This window comes from Molothrus ater, chromosome 1 (assembly GCF_012460135.2).
Source record: "Molothrus ater isolate BHLD 08-10-18 breed brown headed cowbird chromosome 1, BPBGC_Mater_1.1, whole genome shotgun sequence".
Taxonomy (NCBI): Eukaryota; Metazoa; Chordata; class Aves; order Passeriformes; family Icteridae; genus Molothrus; species Molothrus ater.
In genome coordinates, this window is record NC_050478.2 from 48,553,329 (window position 1) to 48,574,269 (window position 20,941).

The following is a 20,941-nucleotide window of genomic DNA, read 5'->3' on the forward strand; positions in this document are numbered from 1 at the left end:
GTGAAGGTAACATGACTTCCTCCACAGAGGGGTCATTGTAAGGGTGTTCAGCTGAAAATGTATAGTCCACCTAAAGAGGTTTTCATGTTTAATATCAAATTACTTATTTGATATATTGAGCATTGCATATAATTTGGATGTAGAAGAGTGATATAGCGGTATCCTGAAATCCCAAGGCAAGCATAATATAACAATGACAATATACATTGGAATCAGAATACAGATATGACTCCCATTAGTGCTCCCTGTGTGTACATGTACATACACACACACACGCACACACACACACATATATATATATATATATATATATATATATATATATGTATGTATTCCCATTGGCTTCTCCATCCTGATGCTGGCCATCCCCAGTCCCTGAAGCTTGTACCCAGCTCAAGCCAGTTGCACTCTGAAAGGTTTGTTTTCTTTGCTCCTCAGATTTTCTGCAGTCTGTTGGGCTGATGCACATCTTTGCTTTTGCCTGGGCAGCTCAGGAGGGTGTAACTCTGTACTAGCTGTTTTAGGGAAGGTTGTTTATATTCCTTGATGACCATCTGGTACAGACAAGTATCTCAAGCAAAGGCTGTGTTGAGATGAAGTTCACCTTTCTCATTGAAAATTGATGTTTATTCTTTACATTCGTCCCTGAGATAATTTTCTCCCCCAGTCTTCTCCTCTGAGCCTTCTTCTCTTGTAGGGATGAATAGGTCACACCATGCAATCTTGTGCATATGTAGGCAGTAGTAGTTAGTACATACAAATAAACCTTATTCTCTTGATATTTCAGGCTAGCAAAGAATGGAAGATAATTTCTTCTTATAGTCCTGATCTGGATGTGCAATTGGGAAGCAACTTGCTAATTGAGGTGCCATTAGAGGATGCCACTGGTATGCAGGAAAGGACTCCATTTAATGTAGAAATGTACAAGGTGAGTTTTTTGTAACGTTAGGAATAGGAAGGACAAATTAAATTCTTAAATCTTTAAAGTAGGGAAATTTCTTAAATCCTTTCATCCTGTTACTTCCATGTTTATCAAGGTTGCTTTACCTTCTATAGTTGTTCACATTTGTATAATATAATATAAATACATTGTAATAGAATACATATAGTACTGATTTTAAAAGATAAGAGATTGTTTGCAAATGTAATTTGATTAGAGAACAAAACCTGTGACAAAGACTTTTGGGTATATTTACAGAACAACTGTGGTTAAAGCAAATAGCAATTCAGCTTGTCAATATTCATTATTCCTATAGTCTGGTTTCTGATTGGTGTCACTACCTTGAAATTAAGGAAGTTGTTTAGAATCTGGTGAGTCAGATATTTTCAGGATTGTATGGTAAATTAATAGTTATATGTGCAAGTGATTAGAAGGAAAATAGCCTGTCATTCCTGCAGCTGATTTGTAGTATTAGTTGCTTATAAGTTAGATGGATAATGGCTTATGTAATTGGAGTCCCATATTTAATATTTAGACTTGCTTACTTAAAAGCACTTTCTTACTTGTTATTCATTCTGTATAAATTCTCTATTTTCTTATAACTGCAAATTATGTTTCTTTCTAACAATTTAGCTCATCTGGCATTTCATTTATTTAATTCAATTTTTTTGTTCTGCTTCAGATGCTGAATGGAGAGCTCAAGCAATTGTATACTGCAATTACAAGAGCCAGAGTCAATCTTTGGATCTTTGATGAAGATCGTGATAAACGGGCTCCAGCTTTTAAGTATTTCATCAAAAGAAAATTTGTTAAGGTTGTCAAAACAGATGAAAAGAAAGGTAAAGTTGTCCTAAAACTTTCTTAAAAGACTGTCAAACAGTCAAAACTCATGTTTTCTTGCTTTTAGGTTGTGTAATAAAGGTTAAATGCCTTGGTCCTTCTAACTGTATATATTGATAACTGCCCTTGCAAATTTCCACTTATTTCAGTGGGTCTTAATTCTTTTGTCTCTAAAGATCAGTTGAATATGCTAAAGTATAACTTTATTGCTAATTCACTAGTTTAAGTTTTCTTGCTGTCACAGGAGGAGAGTCAGTGATTCCTTAGACAGATCTGATCTTGTAATTAGTTTATTGAGTTCTAATCAGTAAATTCAGATATGTAAAATATTCAGAAAGTATGCATGGATTGGTGGTCAATACTCTACTTTTTATGTAAGCTTTCCATACTTATCTTAAATATTACACATATGCAAAAATGTCATTTACCAGCCCATTGATGTCTGGTGTTGGGTAAGGGATCCCTCAGCCTCGAGGAGTGACCTTAAGCAGTGTTCCTGCATAAAGAGAGATCAGGTCACTGCTGCTCAGCCAGTTACTGTGGAGAGAACTCAATGGACCCTGATGGCTGCAGATATTTATAGCTTAAAGTGGTCAATTTGTAGTCAGATTTTCTGCTGTGTTAATGCAGTTTCAGCCACTTACCAGCCAAGTCTCCAGCCAAGCTCTGAGGGTTTTTTGTATTCTCACTGGCAGCTTCACACAACAGTATTACCACACTTGACTCATAGTTACCATTACTGGTGTAAGCACAAACATAGAGCTTGGAACATTGTGAGATAATGCTTAGTTTTGGTACATGATAAGTGGTTTCTGTGGTTTATCCATTCTAACATAAAATGGTCACCCCTGCCCTTGTAGACTTAGATGACAGCATGTTTGCTAAAACTTCAACTCCAGAAGAATGGATTGCACAGGGAGACTACTATGCCAAACACCAGTTCTGGGAGGTAGGAACATATGTTTATCTGAAATAAGGATTCTTGCTTATTCTGAAACCTTTTCTTTTCTCTGTATCTATAAAGCCATCTGTAAACCTTCAGTTGCTCTGTAGCAGTCTGCCTTAGTTTGTGGTTTATAGCTATGTGTCTGCTTGTAAATGACTTACAAGAAGTGAGCAGGGAGAGCAAGCCTTTTTTTGTAATCTTAAATTCACTGCCCAGAAATTTGCAATCTCATGAGGGAAGTACATTTTAATGCACACAAATGAAAGACAGTAGGAAAAACAATTATTAGCATCCTTCAGAATTAACTGATATGCTTGAATCTAAACCATGTTCTTGACAGTATCATTGCACATACTGTAGAAAAATGAAAGCATTTCTTGGAAGTGTATTAATTTGGGTAGGAAAATGATGGTTTCCCTTTGTGTTTAAAAAACATAGAGATTTGACAGTCTTTTGTTTCCTAGCTTCCTAGTTAATGCAGTCCAGATATGGGATGACAGTTAATGGCATCAAAGCAGAACTCAGCCAGGATGACAACATCAATGAAATGTTCTACAGGGAGATGAGGGATGTATCTAGATCAAATGCTTTTGTCCTTCTGGGTGATTTTAACTTCCCAGATATTAACTGAGAAAATCATACAGTGGACACAAACAGGTCCAGGAAATTTCTGGAGAATGTTGAAGATAACTTCTGGGTGCAGGTACTAGGGGAGCTGACTAGGGAAAACTCACCTCCTAATAAACAGAGAGGCATTTGTGAGTGAGGTGGGGATTCATGTCTTGGTCACAGTGACCACAAAGTAATGGAGTTTCAAGTTGTTGATTGTAGAAGAAAAAGTCCTGCATACCTTTGACCGTGGATATGGGGAGAGCAGCTAATTAGTAAGGTCCCTTGGGAATTCATGAATGACAGGCACTTTTTAAGGGCTGTCTCTGAAGTGTGCAGAAGCAGGAAATTCCAAAGGGTCAGAAGTCAAGCAAGTGGGGCAGAGTCTGGCTTGGCTGAACAGGCATCTTCTTCTTGAACTTAGGGGAAAAGGGAAAGTATGTCAACATTGGAACAAGGGGAGGTGACACAGGAGGATAGCAGAGATGCTGTTTGTCACTGTAGGGAGAAAATTCATGTGGCCAAAGCTCGAGTAGATTTCAAGCTACCCAGCACTGTGAAGGATAACAAAAAGGTCATTTTAAAACGCATTAACAGCAAAAGAAGGATTGGATATAACATCAGTCCATTACTTGATAAGGTCATTTACCTCACAAATAGGGACATAGACAAAGCAGAGACATTTAATGCCTTCTTCACCTCTGTCTTTAAAACTGATGATGGGCTGGAAGACTTGGGGGATGATAAACTCCCAGCTGACTCTGCACTAGTTTGAGACTTGCTGTTGCAGCTGGATGCATGTAAATCTATTGGGCTTGATGGGATTCATTCGAGGTACTGAATGAGCTGACCCATTTTATTGTGGGGTCCCTTTCCATTATTTTTCAAAGGTCTTGGGAGTCTGGAGAGGTCCCAGTCAATTGGAAGCTGGCAAATGTCCCAGTTTTCAAGAAGGGTAGAAAAGAAGACCCTGGTAATTACAGGCCTTTCAGTCTCTCTTTGGTGCCTGGTAAAATTATGGAGAAGGTTATTCTGGGAGTTACTGAAAATAACATTTGAGTGACAATGCAGTCATTAGTCATAGGCAGCATAGGTTCACTATGGGAAAGTCCCACTAAACCGACTTAATTTCCTTTTATGACAAGGTCACTCATCTAGTTGACCAAGAGAAGCCAGTAGATGTGGTATATTTGGGTTTTAGCAAAGATTTTAATAGTTTCTCTCACAGTCTCTTTATTCTGGATGGAATTGCAGGACACAGCTAGACAAGTCCATAATACATTAGGTGAGAAACTGGTTGTCAAGTCAGGTTTCAAAGAGTTACAGTAAATGGGGTTATATGGGGCTGGTGGCCCATTGGGGCCAGCCTAGTTGGATTCCCCAGTGCTCAATTTACGGGCAAGTGCTCTTTAATGTTTTTATAAATAATTTGCACACTGGAAAGGAGTGTACATTAAACATGTTTGCAACAATACTAAACCTGGAGGATACTAAATTGGGAGGAGCTGTTGATTCCCTCAAGGGTAGAGAGGTCCTGCAGAGACCTTGATAACCTAGTGGGCTGTCACCAACTGTATGAGATTTAACAAGGGCAGGTGCCAGATTCTGCACCTAGGGTGGAGTACTCCTGGTTATGCATTCAAATTAGGGAATGAGAGGCTGGAGAACAGCCCCATGAAAGGAGATGTGGGAGTCTGGTTTGATGGCAAGTTGAAGATGAGCCAGCAGTGTGCCTCGACAACCAAAAAGGCAGACAGTGTCCTGGGTGCATCAAATACAGCATTGTGAGCCAGTCAAAGGAGGTGATTGTCCTGCTCTGCTCTGTGCTGGTGCAGACTCAGCTGGAGTAGTTTTGGACTACTCACCTCTGTGCAGTTTTGGGCACCAAAATATAAGAAGGGCAACAGACTATTAGAGTGTGTCCAGAGGAAGGTGACCAAGAGGATGAAAAGTCATAGAATCATAGAATGGTCTCTTCAAAACTAGTTTTGAAGAGACCTCAAGGCTCATCCAGTCCTAACCCTCCTGCCATTGGCATGGGCAGCTCTAGAGGATATGTCTTAAGAAGAACAGCTGAAGTCTCTTGTTTTGTTCAGCTTAGAGAAGAGATGGCTGAGGGCTAACCTCATCACAGTCTAGAACTTCCTCAAAGGGAGGTCCTGATCTCTCTCTGGTTACCAGTGATAGGACATGGGGAAATGGAATGAAGTTGGATCAGAAGAAGATCAGATTCGACCTAGAAAAGGCTCTTGACTGAAAACGTGGTCTGCCACAGGCACTCCAGGAAAGTAGCCATGGCATCAAGCCATGAGTTCAGAGTTCAAGAAGCATCTGGATGACGTTCTTAGTTGTGTGGGTTTGTTTTAGGTAGTCCTGCAGGGAGCAGTCAGTTTGCTTCTATTATCCTTATAAGTCCCTTTCAATTTGAGATGTTCTGTGATTCTATGAAATAACTTCAGATACTTTTTTGAGATCACGGCAGAGGGAAAGCTTCTGGGTTTTGCAGGTAACAACATAAAATTCTTTGAAGAGAAAATTAGTATTTATAACAAGGCAAAAACCCAAAGTAATCAGTTGCCACTATATAGATAGTCTTTATCTCCCCTTGAAAATAAAAGGCAGTTTTCTAAATGGACAGAAAAGAGTTGAGAAAAAAAAACCCACACAGCTAAAAAAAAATAATCTTGAAATCTGAAATGTATTAGCTATCTTATCTGCAAATCTGTTTTCTTTATAACACTGATCTTTGCTAATCAATGCTGCCTTAAGATGACATTATCTGGTGACTTTGGCAGTTCCAAGGGTGGCTTGCAGTGTGCAATTTCCAAACAGAAGCAACATTAAATTAATGGCTAGAGTAAAGAAATTGTGGTGTTGCAGAATAAGCAGGGTGATGAAGAAAACCTTGCTAGGAGCATGGTAACTCTCAGTGTTTCTGTTTAGTTTTCACAGAAAGAGCCTGGTAAGATAAAAGCATTGAGTAAATGTTCCTTGCTTTTCGATTTCACTTTGTATGCATTGGTCTTCCTGCTTTTTGTAATGTGTTGTAGATGCTTGGTGACTTACCAGTTAATGGTTAAGGCTGTCATTCTGATTGCATATGCTATTTGTTCTATCAGCTTACTGGGAATTCTGCTTTCACTACTTCCATGGAATATTGTAATTATTGTTCTAATTTTGGTAGTTGCACAGAAAGCTTTTCTTTTTGTCCTAAAAATATACCACAGTGTTTTACCTTTTCCTTTTTCCAGGCACCCTGCCAATCTTGCTGCTTTCCATTCCAGTGACTGTAAAATTAAGTATTGCTTTTATGTGATAAAGCATGGGCTGGATGCACATCTGTGAATGCTGTGTGTGATTTCACCCCAGGTGGCTGCCAAATGTTACCAAAAGGGAGGAGCAGCTGAGAAGTCAAAGCTGGCCCTGACACACGACGCTGTTCTCAAAGTGCGTGCAAAGAAAAGCAGCCCAAGGTAGGATATCAGTGCAGCTGAGTGAGTGTCACTTTGTGGGGCAGAGGGTGAGATTCACACCACAGCTCTGGGATCTGACCAGAGATGCTGGAGAGCAGTGCAGGAGGGGTGTCTTTGTGTGTTTGTGGGTGGCAAAAGAGATTTAAGGAGTTGGAAGGTCCTAGCACTACAGGATCCAGGGCACTGCTCCCTCTAAGGAACAGTGGAAGGGCTGTCCAAATGAAATAGGCCCTTGCAAGGGCTTACTGGTTCTGTGAGAGAAAAGCAGCAGGATTTGCATTACGTCAAGAGGCTTTGCATCCATAGATATAGATAGGAGAACATATCTGAGTTGAGAACATCCATAGATATAGATAGGAGAACATATCTTGCTGATGGCAACTCACTTTGTTGAGTCAATATGTTAATCCCCACTGCATGTTCACTCAACAAAGGAGAGGGAATGGTGGTGAGCATTGGGGAAAAAAAGCTGCTAGGAAAAAGTGAGTTTTGGAGTAAAATTAAGGTTACAGTCATTTTAAACTAAACAAGCAGGACCAGATCTGAACCAAAGGACAGTTTTGAAGGAACAGATTTTGAGATGAATCATATAGTTCATGATTTTGGCTGCATAAAATAGCTCAAGAGTTTGACAGGGGAGAGAGTTTGCAGTTTCCCGAAGAGGCTTGGAAAATCTTTGGGACTCATCTCAAATAAGACAGGAAAAAACTTAATGGAGAAGGATCTAGACCTAAATGAATCAGTTCCTGTTCATGTTCTGGGAGACCAGAAACTAGCAATGATAGCAGCATGGGAAAGGAATGACTAGATCAGAGGAAGCTGGCACACAAGGGAGAAGAGGGAAGGTCTGAAGAAAAGCTATTACTGGAGTTAGTTGAGATTTTATCTTTTTTAATTACCTGCTTTATATTAGTGGCCCTGGTTAGAAGCATAAGGATGCTCACAAAATTTCATTATTATAGAGAAATTGTTGATGGGACTGATAAAACTTTTTCTCAGTTCACTGTGCTTGTCAAAAGCTTGCATAAAATTTGAGAAGGAATTTGGTGTATTAGAATATGTTGACAGAACATATGTAACAATGAAGCTGCCAAAGTTGAATTCTTTTTTTTAATAGAGGTATTAATGCTGGTGTAAAAAGCTTAAGTAAGATGTTCATGTGTTCTTTATGAAATGCTCTGTACAGTTCTGATTCTCCAGGCTTGAGAATTGTGAATTCAATCTAGATCATGCTGCAGTGATACCTGGAAGGCTGGAATTGTTTGGTCAGACAAAACAAAGGCTGAGAACACATTTGCTTGTGTCTCTAATGACATTGGTGCCAAACAGCAGAAAAGAGAGAGCAAGTTAAGGAAAGAGAAGCAGTACAGAATCACAATAATGCAGTACAGTATAATACAGTATAGTAATATATTAGTTTAAAAAAAACTCAAAAGAATCTTTTGACAGTCAGAGCTATCATATTTTGGAACAGACTTCTGGACAGAGCAGTGTCAGCACAAAATATAATTAATTGTAAGATCATAACTCATCAGGTAACGTATTAAGAATATTGTGTCATGTCAGTGTTGGTTGGATTCAGTGACAGCTCACATGATCCTAAACTTAATTCGATGTTAGTGGTAATTTTCTCTTACTTTCTACAGGGAAAAACAGATGGAATATATGACATTGGCTAAAACTTACTTGGAATGTGGAGAACCAAAGCTATCACTAAAATGTCTGATTCAATCAAAGGAGTTCCGTCTTTGTGCAGAATTGTGTAAAAAATTAGGAAAGGTATTAAATCCTCACCATATCACTTTCTTTTTCCTACAAAATTTTTTCCTCTCATATTACTCAGAAAGTAATAGTATCTTTTTGTGTCATGGTAATAGCAAAACTAAACAAGCTCTTTAAGCTGGGCTGTTCAAAAGGAGTAATTTGTCAGAGAACAGGCAGAAAAGAAATGAAGTGGAGCATGATGCAATTATGCAGGCTGGCTTTATTTCTTTGGCTTTCCTCAAATGTCATTATCAGTCATTTGCAGTCAAAAATTAGTGAATGACTGATGTAATGAAACTTAAGCTGCTGCTTCATTCAGTATGCTGATGATATTGAAACTTCATTGATAACAGCCATTTAAATGGAACCTTAAAACTTGGAAGGGTTAGTGTGCTAACAATATGTAATATTTTTATTTTCAGTGTATTTCCACTAAAAGAGTATAAAGTGGTTGTTCCCAAATATTTGAAATTTGAGATATAATGTTAGTGTTCTCTTTCTGCATCCATAACTGTTTTAATTTAATACTATTCATTCTGAAAAATCTGTAAATCAGCAGAAGCATGTGTAGTGTTTTCTAACAAGAGGCAGAGCTGGGTGGATAAATGATTTTGAAAACCTTACATAATACCTTTCATTTTATACTCTAGTTTTTCAGACACAAATATTTTGAAGTTTTTTTAAACAATCTCTTCAGTTTTAGTGATGGTTACTTTAATATCTGATTTTATTCAGATACTTTAATAACATTTTATTAAAGTATACTTATTTATGAGACACATAATGGAATTACAAGATTTATTCCATGCATGTAGTTTTGACTGTTTACAGCACTTCAGTTTCATTATTGACTTCTGCATTGCAGATGAAAGATGCTGCAGTTTACTATCAGAAAAGCCAGTGCTACAGAGAAGCATCTGAATGTTATGAACGAATTGAGGAGTTTGATCTGGCCATTAAAATGTATTGTCAGGAAGAACTCTATGAAGAAGCAGCAAAGGCAGTTGAAAGGTATGTCTTGCAAGATGGTATTGGAATATAACTCTCTTTTGCATTTCCAAATTCCATATAATGCAGATGGTTAACTGAAAAATTTTCAGAAGGGTTTTGTCTATTGACTTTGTTTACATTACCTTTAGTAATGGTAACTGCTTTTTTGAATGATTAAAGCTTCTTTAGTTGTTCAATCAAAACATTCAAGAATTAAAGTGACTTTACCAACAAACAAGTTTTTAAATCATCCCCCCAAAACATTAATGAAAATTTATCAGCATAGACACAAAAAATCTGCACTACCATTTATCATGAGAAAGATGATGACGAAAGCTGATGATAATTTACTAATCCAACAGGAAAAAGCTACTCATTCTCAGCATGCAGGAGAGAATATTTCACAAAACTGGCTTAGGGGATACATCAATAATTATACATCAGCCCTTAATAATTAGTTACTGAATATTCTAAAGTGCATGTTACGAAAGATGCAACCAGGTGTTTTGCTCAGACAATCAGTAAGCTACAAAGTATATGCAGATACATACAGAGGCTTGAAAGAATTATCTCTAAACTGACAAGTTTATGTAAATTTTACAGAATATTGTATATATTGACCCTTGGAGGATTCACTGAAATTCATATTTTTTTATTAATAGAAGAATCATGCTGATAACGTGTTAAAATTATTTGTACGTTGATTTGACAGTGTGGAGAATGCTTCAGTAATGCTGTAAACCTTGTGATCCTGTTTGTACCAAAAGCTTTAATACTCTTGATTCTGACAGCCTCATGTTGTAATTAATTTCTTTCTGTAGATCTTTTCAGCTGATGTGATGCTCTTTCACCTGACAGGCATATCACATGAAACAGTTGACCTTTTTGTAGGAAGGGTTTGTAGGGGAAGCTCTTTGTTTAATGGTTTTGTTGGGTTTTTTTTTTATTGCAGGGCTTTTTTTGTCTAGATCTGTAATCTGTGGCAGTAAATTGATGTATCTGTTTTTTCAGATATGAAGATATGTTGAATGCAAAAGGACAAATGCCTTCCAAACTCTCCTGTACAGCAAATCAGCTGTATTTGGAAGCAGCTGCAAAGTACCTGAGTATGAACAGGACTGAGGAAATGATGCAAGTCCTCTCAAAACTGGATATAGAGGATCAGCTTGAGTTTCTGAAGTCTCGTGGATGTTTGCGCCAAACAGCAGACTTACTGAAAAGGAAGGATCGCCAGGAGGAGGCTGCGAAGTTGATGAAACAGCACGGCTTTGCCCTGGAAGCAGCCAACCTCACGGCTGTAAAAGAGTTCCGCGCATCGTGCTTGCTTGCTGAAGCTCGCGCCAGGCTGAGCCGCGGTTCAGAACCACACCTGGGGAACGTGGAGAGCATCCTCAGAGAAGCCCTTGAGCTTTGTGAACAAACTGGGCAGAAGTCTGGCATTGCTGAGGCTGTGTTTTTGCAGGGAGCTCTGAAAGGAGACTTCTTGAAGCTGAGCGACGCGTACTGTCGGTTCCTGTCTCTGAATCATTCTGCTGGTGCAGTTGAAGCTCTCTTTGCGTTATGTCGCTGCAGCACTCCTAGCCAGAACATCCTCTTCATGGCAACACGTGGCTTAATGGCTCTTCTGAGTCTTGTCAGTGGTCTGAAGAAAGCAGCCACCAATGCAGAGAAAGATATGGTGAAGTTATGCTTTGCCTATTTTGGGATTGTCCAAGCAGGTGACAGTTGCCAGGTGTCCCAAAATGAAGCTGAACCCATTATCAAGTTTTTGTTAGACAAGCAAAGTCTAAAAGAGAGGAAGGCAAAAGGTGATCTCTCAGTAAGCACAGAGAAAGTAAAATCAGCTTTGAAGCAGCACTTGTTAAGCAGGTTGTGCTTTATCACCGATGAGTTACTGAGCAAGAAGTACCCTGATATTTGTATGAAGTTCATTGTAGGATTGAACTGTGAAGATAAAACCTGTGAGGGTTACCACAGACCCTTGTTGCGTCATGAAGCAAGGACAATATTTCAGTGTAAAATGCATCTGGTGGCAATAAATGGACTGTTGTTGGAAGCCACATGCACTTTCCCTAAAGAGTTACTGAATCAGTGCAAAAGCTTTGAGGACATTTTGACTCCTGACAAAAATGCATCATGTGAAGCCCTCCTAGGAATGTTTTTTCCTAATCATTTTCATTTGAGAATACTGTCTGAGAACCCAAGAGCATGCAAAGAAATACTGCAATTCAGTAGTGTTATTTCCAAACCTTGTAGAGAGATGTTGAGGAAGTACATCACATTTAAGTTTAATAAGGAAGACATTGCAGCCAGAAGAGAATCAACTGATTTGTGGCTAACTGTCATGAAGGTCCTTATCTTATCTTCAGGATATCCTGAAGAATTTGAGAAACTTCTTTTTAAAGAAGAGGATAATTATAACAAAGAGCTAATGTTTGCTTTGGCAAAGGCAAAAAGTCTCCCCAGGAATAAAGGCCAGGAAGAAAAGACCAAAGGAATAGCAGGCAGACATGGTATGTTGCTACCTGACAAGAATGCCGAAAATCCAGGAAGAACACACTTGTGCTTCATTCGGCTTCTTGAAAATTCACTTGAGCAATTCTATGTTCATAAGAACCCGGAAAACTGTAAAAGATTTTTTTTCCGTTTCATGAATGTCCTGATCAAGAAATGCACAAGATACCTGATTCCAAGCATAGGAAATACGGTGATGTTGCTGGAATTCCAGTATATTCTGTGTTGTGCTGTCCTGATGCGTCTCGCCAAAAACATTACTCTCTGCCTTCCAAAGAGTTACATCGCTCTCCTTCATTACTGGGAGTTTTTGTTCAGACACAAGAACCATTACAAAGAACTTAAAGACACGTTTTCTATTATACAGGAATACAGACCGCAGGACACAAATGCAGCTGTATTCTATTTCAGATCTCATCTCTGTTATCTAGCAGAAGTCTTGTGTGGTGTTCATGGAAGGTTCAATGTCCTCCTGGATGCCTTTGGGGATCCCGACTGCATAACTTCAGGGGAGGCTGAGCGGACAGTCGTGCTGTGCTTGGTGATGTTACTGAATGCTGACCAGGTGCAGAGCTCTAAACACAGATCCCTCTTACACCACCTCTTCCCTGAAATCAAGGCCCTGCTGGAATCGATGAGAAAAGACACTCCCTCTAAAGTACCTGAAAGATTGCTGAGGATCGTGGAGCAAGTGGGTGATGCTACACAGGTGAGAGAAGTTGCTGCAAGCCTGCAAGAGCTGCTGACTGAGCGAGATGAAGAGCACTTGGTTGACTGCCGCTGGAAGTGGGACACTGCCTACACTCAGGGGCATCCATCCATACGGGGCATCCAGTATGAACGTGTAAACCTTGACAGGTTTGTAACCTCTTTGGATGAAATGGAATATGCTGATGAGCTGGAAGAGGAATTTGAAGAGGTCCATTGCTTAGAGGACCAAAAGGATCCCCTGGAAGTCATTGCACTCAGCAAGCAACAGAAGCAGGAGCAGAAAGCATCTGCTCGACGCCAGCTGTATCGTGTGTTCCATTTAGTTTCCCTGTATGTGAAGTGGAAAAGGAAGGCCCGCTCCAGAGTTCATCCTGTTGCAATGAAAGAAGAGGAATTTTTATCAGAGTTATTCAAAAGAGCAGATATTGACCAAACCCAGTGTGACCTCTGTGGAGTCAGATTCATGCAAAGCTCTGAGAACTATTTCAGCCGGTCAGAGAGCATGGAGTCAGACACTTCTGAACCTCTGACACCAACTGAGAGCAGTGGGGAAGAAAAGTTGCATGCAGAAGGAAATGCGATTTCTGTGGCCAGTGAGGCCTATTTGGAGCACAGAAACACAGAAGAACACACAAATAACCATGCTGCCTACAGACACTATGCTGAGTTTTTCAGAAGAAACATAGATCCAATAATACATGATGGACTGGAAGTAGTGGAGGCCATTACAGGAAGGGATTACACCCGAGACCATTTAGCATATAAAGAAGGTTCCAACTTACGCCAGAGGAAAATCAAAGAGAATATTAAGAAAATTTCAGATGCAGTAGAGGAAATCTACGAGAAAAAAGCCTGGGCTGGAGGTAGGACCTTTCCAGTTTTCTTTATACAGTTTATTATGTCATTTTTTGGCCAAACTGCTAGACCTGGCAAAGCTCCATTTGCAAATCTTAATGTGGTCAAGAGAAAGGTTTTTCCAGGTATTTCAGGTAGCTGATAAAAAGAGGAACTGAGAGAGCTGTAAATATTCAAAATACATTCTAAACTCTTCCAACTTAATGAATTACATAGTAGAAGAAAAGTGAATAGTAGTGAATTTTTATAGATGGTAAAGGGAATTCTACATGGTCATGATGTACTATGTTCTCTGAACCTTGTTTTACAGTTTTACAGCAACTTTGCAGTTTTACTGACAGGACATCTTTGCTAATTTTTTTATTGTTTCTACTGTTTCCTATTTACTTCTAGCCATAGTAATTTGGATATGCAGGGGTAGACTGGTAGGAGTACTTGGAGTTTTTGACTAAGGATATCTCTGATTATTCTGCCCTTGAAGTGACAGTTTTGCTAGGGCTGAGCAAAAGGAGATACTTAACCACAAATATGTGGTGTGTCACTCAAAGGCAACATTGGTATTAAAAAGTTTAGTAATTTATGGTGCTTGAGATACACATTTTGATACTAGATTCCCCACCCCCTTATATGCTTAAAGCATTATTTTATGCTGATTTTTGCAAGCAAAATTGAATTAGTGAATGAGTGGCCTAGAAGCAAAATTGTTTAGTATACTTGCTTTGGGAAAGTGACAGCTTAAATCTTAACATTGTTACTGGCTTCACTGGTAGAAATCCACCAATCCTGTCAAGCTGTCATTTTGCCTTTGATGTCTGACAGTAGTGAAAAACTGTAGTACTTGATATGTTCATCAGCTCTGATCAGTGAAATATGTTAAATTTGTTACTAAATGTTAGGTTGTGCTCTTCACGTGTAAGCTTTATCTTTACTCCTAGTGGAAAGCTTCACATACGGATGAAGTCCATGAAGTTTAGCTTATTGTTTACTTGCCTTCCTGCTCAGTGAACCATGATAGTGATGAATAAGATGGATATAGTAGGCTTAATTAGGTAATAGTGGATTTCGTTATGACAATTGCTTGATGAATGTTACCTTGTTATTCTACTCAGTGAAAATATATAGAGAGAAATTATTTTTTTCTGAGACTACTTTTCCCTCTCTTTATAACAGGCAGTTTTGAGGTTCTTAGTTGTGCAGTTCAGCCAAGACTGCACCATTTTAGGTCCATGTTTGACTTTGATTCATATAATTTCAGAGAGATAATGAGAGTCAGGAACTTTATAACCCAAAAATAAAGTAGGATGTTTTCAGGATTCAGATGTAACTCAAAAGGGGCAGCACAAGAATGTAGAACTTCTGTTCTGATAGTGCTAGTAATGTTGATTAGAATGGGGAGTAATACATACATCATCTTCATCCATATTACTGAATTACCCTGGTGACCATGACTTCTGGGTTTGCAGCATCATCATCCCACATGGCTCTGTGTAACTTCATTTTGTGCTTGACCTTTAGCTGCTGTCCATTTCTCAGCTAAGTGTTCTCACAGAATGTTAACTGTGCTCCATTTCAGCTGAAGAAGTAATAACCAGACATGCCAAAAAATTGGTTGACATCCTTGATGACGCTCATAAGTGGCTGAAGCAAATGGACTCTCACAGAATAACAGGAGAAGGTATGTTTTAAAATTGCACAACTTGCTGTGCCCACTGCTGTTCAGTAGTGGTCTCTAAGCATCACTTCAGTCTCCCACTCAGCAGCATTGTGGATATTCACTGACCTTTGAGAGGCACTCCCATGGGGGCACTCTGGAAAGCATGAAATAACCAGGCTTTCCCTCAGTGGCTCTTCAAAACACAGCAGTTGGATGCAGGGTGGCCAGAGTGGAGCAAGACTTCTCCCTGGCCTTCAGTGTATCCCAGCCTGATAAAGGATGCTTGTATTTGTTTCTTTTGTTTTCACTTCCATTTCTCTTGGTTTCATACAAAAAAGTAGCATACATTGATGCAATCTACTGCATCACAGATCTCTGAGGGCAAGTTTAGGACTTCATTGTGCCTCCCTTAATGTTCATGTTTAAACATATATTTAGGTGATGAGATTGCAACAATGGAGCACTTCATTGGCAGCAATGAAGTGGTTAGACTTACAAAATGGTCTGTATGTGAAGCATTAAAGTAGCTCAATTTTAGAAAAAATTGGTTGTGATAAAGCCTTGGGTTGCCTCTCCCTATTCCCGCAGATACAGTTAATAGGAGAGGGTGTGCTCTTGTAGTCTCAAAAGGAACCTTATAGTATGTCTTGGAAATCAGCAAGGAAATGTAGTGTCTGCTGAATCTGAATCTTGAGACAGACTTCTTAGAAAAGTCAAAGGAAATAACAATAGAAACAGATTTTCAGTGTGAAAATTAATTACTAGTGCAGCAAGTGGCTTAGCAGTTGCTGCTTTGTTGCAGAGCTCTTAAGCACGTTGTCATATTAAGCTAAATACTTCTCGAACATGATTATGCACATATGAAGGTATATTGCTGACATGTAAAATAGCAGTGACATAGCTTGTTGTGCTGTTAAGAGAAAAAGGTGTTGGGGTTTTCCATTCTGCATTAATTTATTGTTTTTAATATAGGCTTGGTGCATGATAAAGACTTGGAAAATGAAGTGGAAGATGAAATTATGGCTTTTGAAGAACTTGTCCATAAAAAACTCTCAAGGAAAAAAGGAAGACATGGGAAACTATAATTTGAAAAATTATTCCAGATGACTATTTTATCCTCTTAATAATCTTTGTTTAGAATGAAAAATTTTTTTAAAAATAGAGGGGTGGGATCAGAAATCAGAAGAGTCTGAAGAAAAAGAGCAACTTATGCTGTGTTTTATATTGGGGTTTTTTTTATTGCTTGTAGTGTGTCAGAATAATTACCTGTGTTATAATAATGTAATTGTTAAAACCTATGACTGGACCAATTTCCTTTCAAACCTATGTGATAGCTTAAAAGTAACAAAAGCCAAAGAAACAAGCAAGTAGAAAAAAATGTTAATGTTCTGATTTATCTCAGGGGTGTTTTTCCACTCAGTCATTTTTTTCTTCTTCCTTGCATCATCATTCTTCTGAGCTGGAATCCTCAGAAAAATAGATTGATAATTTCTCTGATTTTAAGAGTCTTGGTATGTTTAGAACTTTTTGAGTCTTCAAGTGAGATATTCACAGTATCCCTCTTTTCTATTTTTATAGACAAGAAATCTCTGTAAACACATTCATATTTCTGACAGCGTATATTCTTCTGATTAAATAGGTATGAAAGCTAGAGGTTGTCTTTTATTTGATAAAGTTTTGATATAAACTTCCATCTGTACCTATTGAAAAAATGGATAATCCTAATTTTAAAGAATGTTAGTCATTTTAAGTGCTATAAAACTTTGTATAATTAAGTTTTAATTATAAGGGGGGGGTTTTGATACATTTTTGTAATGTATAATCTTTTTATAAAACCTGTAAAATTTTTAAAATCACTTGATCTTGTCTGATTTTTTGAATACTTTCTGAAAGCCGTATGTGCCTGCATGAGTGAGATCTGTAAATTGGGTCCAGAGTGTCACTTCTTTCTGATGGAATCTCAGTGTGTCCAGGATATGTAGTTTCCTGGTTTTGGCTGGGATAGAGTTAATTTTCTTCTCAATAGGTGGTGTGTATTTGAGTTTAGGATGAGAATAATGTTGACAGCATGCTGATGTTTTGGTTGTTGCTGAGCAGTGCTTACCGTAGGTCAAGGACTTTTCGGTTTCCCAGGCTCTGCTAGAGAGCAGGTGCACAAGAGGCTGAGAGGGAGCATGGCCAGGACAGCTGACCCCAGCTGGCCAAAGGGACATTCCATAGCCTAAAACATCTTCTCAGCACATAAACTGGGAGGAGGTGTACAGGAGAGGCTGATCACTGCTGGGTAGGGGCTGAGCATTGGAAGGGGGAGTGAGCAGTTGTGTTGTGCATCGTTGTTTTTCTTGGGTTTTATTCCACCCTCTCTTTTTTACCTCCTTTTTCATTGAAATTATTATTATTATTATTGTCATTATTACTGCATTTGACTTAATTTCAGTTATTAAACTGTTCTTATATCAACCCACAGGTTTTACCTTTTCTTCTAATTCTCCTCCCCATCCCACAGGGAAGGTCGGAGGGTGAGTGAGCAGCTGTGTGGTAATTAGTTGCTGGCTGGGGTTAAACCACAATATGTAGTCTCCTTTAGTAACCTTTTCAATTAAAACACTTGTGTGTTAAACATAATTAGAGTATTATTTAGTTGTTGAAATATTTTGCCCTTAAAAAGGTTCGTCTTTGTATACATAACAAATTGCTTTAATAATTACCTTTAAAAAAAAACCAACTTAATCACTTATTATGCTCAGTGTTGTGGAAATGGGACATTTTGAATGGGTAAAAAATGAAATGCTGCTGTAGAATGGAGCTATGTGGGTAGCAGTAATAATTTTCTATTGCATTGTAAAGGTCTCTTTCCAGGTATTTCTTCTTAAAGAAGTCTTATTCATTAAGCAAGGATTTAGAAGATAGTTTGGAAACATACACTGATGAAGTGTAATGCAAGTCACTTGCACTGTATAGAAGTTAAGAATTAAGAAAGCTGGATCATTAATGTAAATTATTTGGCTTTGTTTTCTGTATTGATGGGTATTTTGCAGAAACTTTCCTGACTAGTTTCCCAGCTTCACTGTTTACATTTGTAGCAGTAAACACTACCTAAACTTTTTAAGGACAGTTACGATTTCAAAATTCTTGCTTGGCCACATTTTAAAGATTGAATTACTATACTTTTTCTTTCTCTTTATGAAAAAAAACCAACTGAAATATTATCGCAAAATACCAAGCAATGGGGAAACAAACTAAAACAAATAACAACAGAAGTTACCAAGAACTTAATCTCAGGGACCTGTGATTTTTGATGTGGTTCCATGCAACCCAGTGGTTTTTCTCTGACTTTGAATCAGCACTCCCAGATGGAACTTATTTCAATAACATATGAAATACTGACTGCTAGACAAAAATAATGGCAATTGGAATTTCAGAGCTTACAGTTTCAGGGATGGATTAGGTCAAGATTTCAGTAATGTTCAAGCAGAGATGGGAAATCTACTTGGATCTCCAGACCAATGTCACTGCCTTAAGCGCATTTTCCCCTATGCTGGTCTCCATAAAGAAACATGAATCTTCCTTTTCCATGGCAGTCTCTTCAGCTAATAGCTATCTCAGTACATTAATCCTATTTACATATTACATTAGCAAAATGAGTTTGCTCATATATAATATACCCTTGAGTCGTGGGATCTTTTTTGTTCTGTTTTGTTCCTTATTTTTTAAAAAATGTTTCTCACCTCTGGTGGAAGCCCCAGTGTTCTGGCACCAGCTAACACCTATGACTCAAAGGGCTTAAGACCCACGACAGGTGCCTTGGTATGTGTGAGATGCATATTGCACTGAAACCTTGGAACTAAGCAGTGGATGCAGGCTGTCGAGCTAATCCACCCACTTCTGCCTGTCTAAGCCATGTTGAAAAGAATTTTGAAAAGGCTTCAAAAGCTCAGAAACTGGTGACTTAAAATCTCTCTCCCTGGTGATATAAAAATTACACCTAAATGAAAAAGAAGAACAAACTATTTGCTGCTGTTGGAAGATGGGATATGTGGTCCTAAACATGACAAGTCTCCAAATTTCAGACTCCCCAAGAACAAAAAATCTCTTGCTTCCTTGAACCTCATATTAATACAAAGAACTGCGTGGTAAATGATGTGTACTTTTCACCTTTTCCCTTTATTTCTCTTAAAAACATTTTTTGATTACACTGCCCACAGTTTTATTCCAAAACACTTGTCTAAAAGTCAGCTGTTACAAACTCTGACTCAGCAAATAGTTTAAACACTTGCCATTTTTTAAGCATTTGCTGTCATTCCTAAAGGGAAGCCTTTTACCTCTGTACTTACTGAAAACATAGGAAGAAAGAAAATGTCTTATCTCTGTAAATGAATCAAAAGGTTTTCCTGCCAGAAACCCCTGTGACAGTATTTGCTGAAAACCAATTAGGAAGCACCCTTCCTTGCATGAAAGGGACCACAGCTGTTGCTACTGAGCTTCAACCTTTTTTTGTTGGAGCATTTAGAAAGTTAAATACAGAAAAGAAGAGCTAAAAAAATAGAACCAGCAATAACAAAGTGGTAACAAAAATATGATAGGGACACGCTAATGTATCTGTATCTGACCCTGTCACTTTGAATGTCTCTGAAATGGTTACTGATCAACACAGGAAGGATGTAGACCTGCTAGAATGAGTCCAGAGAAGTGACATGATGATGGGAGGCCTGGAGCATCTCCCATGTGAAAACAAGCCTGAGAGAGTTGGGGTTATTCAGCATGGAGAAGAGAAGGCTCTGGAGACCCCTTAGAGTATCTTGTACTACCTAAAGGTGTTCTACAAGAGAGCTGGAGAGGGACTTTTTACAAGGACATGTATAGGACAAGGGAGACTCTCAGCTTTTAACTGAGAGAGAATAGGTTTAGATTAGAGATTAAGAAGAAATTCTTTGCTGTGAGGGTGATAAGGCACTGGAACTGGTTGCCCAAAGAAGCTGTAGATGCCCCATCCTTGGCAGGGTTCAAGGCCAGGTTGGATGGGACTGTGAGCAATCTGGTCTAGTATAAGGTGTCCCTGTCTATGGCAGGGGGGTTGGAACAACGTGATTTTTGAGGTCCCTTCCAATCCAAACTATTCTATAATTCAGTTTTCATTAGAACCTTCACATCTACATTTCCACAGCAAGAGCCAGAGACACCTTGGTATTAGATTTATGGCATGTCTTTCCATTAGCTCGTAACTCAGAAATATATTAGCAAAGTACCAGGCAACACCCCTGCTCTTTATCTTGGTGTAGCAGATGGCAGAAATTTTGAGTATCTTCCCTAACGCTCTCTCTAAGAGGTGGTGTGGTGGGGAATGGAAGACTTTGCATACTTTATTTTGTAATTTTCATAACTACATTCGTACACCAGGGTTTCTGACTGTACACATACTCAGCATCAGTGTGAAATACTTAAAGGCCAGATACCTAAACACCAAAGTGGTTGAATTGTTGAGTTAATAACCATTACAAATAAGTATTCTGAGAATTAGAATATTTATTTCAGTTTTCTGACATGGACTTCTGTAACTGTTTTCAGCCTGTCATCTGAGCATGGTATGTGCATGTGCACACATAGTGCGTGTTCATACTCTTTGCTGTGTTCATCCTGCCTTGTTG

The 20,941-nt window shown here is 38.6% G+C and overlaps 1 protein-coding gene across 3 annotated transcripts in view; it reads left to right on the forward strand.

Moving 5' to 3' along the window:
- The window catches only part of TRANK1 (tetratricopeptide repeat and ankyrin repeat containing 1), a 53,087-nt gene extending 35,935 nt beyond the window's left edge, over positions 1 to 17,152 (forward strand). For all 3 annotated transcript variants that reach the window (XM_036406362.1, XM_054515384.1, XM_054515386.1), the window contains 9 exons: positions 788 to 928; positions 1,623 to 1,779; positions 2,641 to 2,729; positions 6,705 to 6,808; positions 8,455 to 8,587; positions 9,438 to 9,583; positions 10,574 to 13,650; positions 15,216 to 15,317; positions 16,269 to 17,152. In XM_036406362.1, the coding sequence (XP_036262255.1) occupies positions 788 to 928; positions 1,623 to 1,779; positions 2,641 to 2,729; positions 6,705 to 6,808; positions 8,455 to 8,587; positions 9,438 to 9,583; positions 10,574 to 13,650; positions 15,216 to 15,317; positions 16,269 to 16,381 (4,062 nt within the window). In that variant the 3' untranslated portion in view covers positions 16,382 to 17,152. The remainder of the gene's footprint in view (positions 1 to 787; positions 929 to 1,622; positions 1,780 to 2,640; positions 2,730 to 6,704; positions 6,809 to 8,454; positions 8,588 to 9,437; positions 9,584 to 10,573; positions 13,651 to 15,215; positions 15,318 to 16,268) is intronic.
- Positions 17,153 to 20,941: the final 3,789 nt, after the last annotated feature.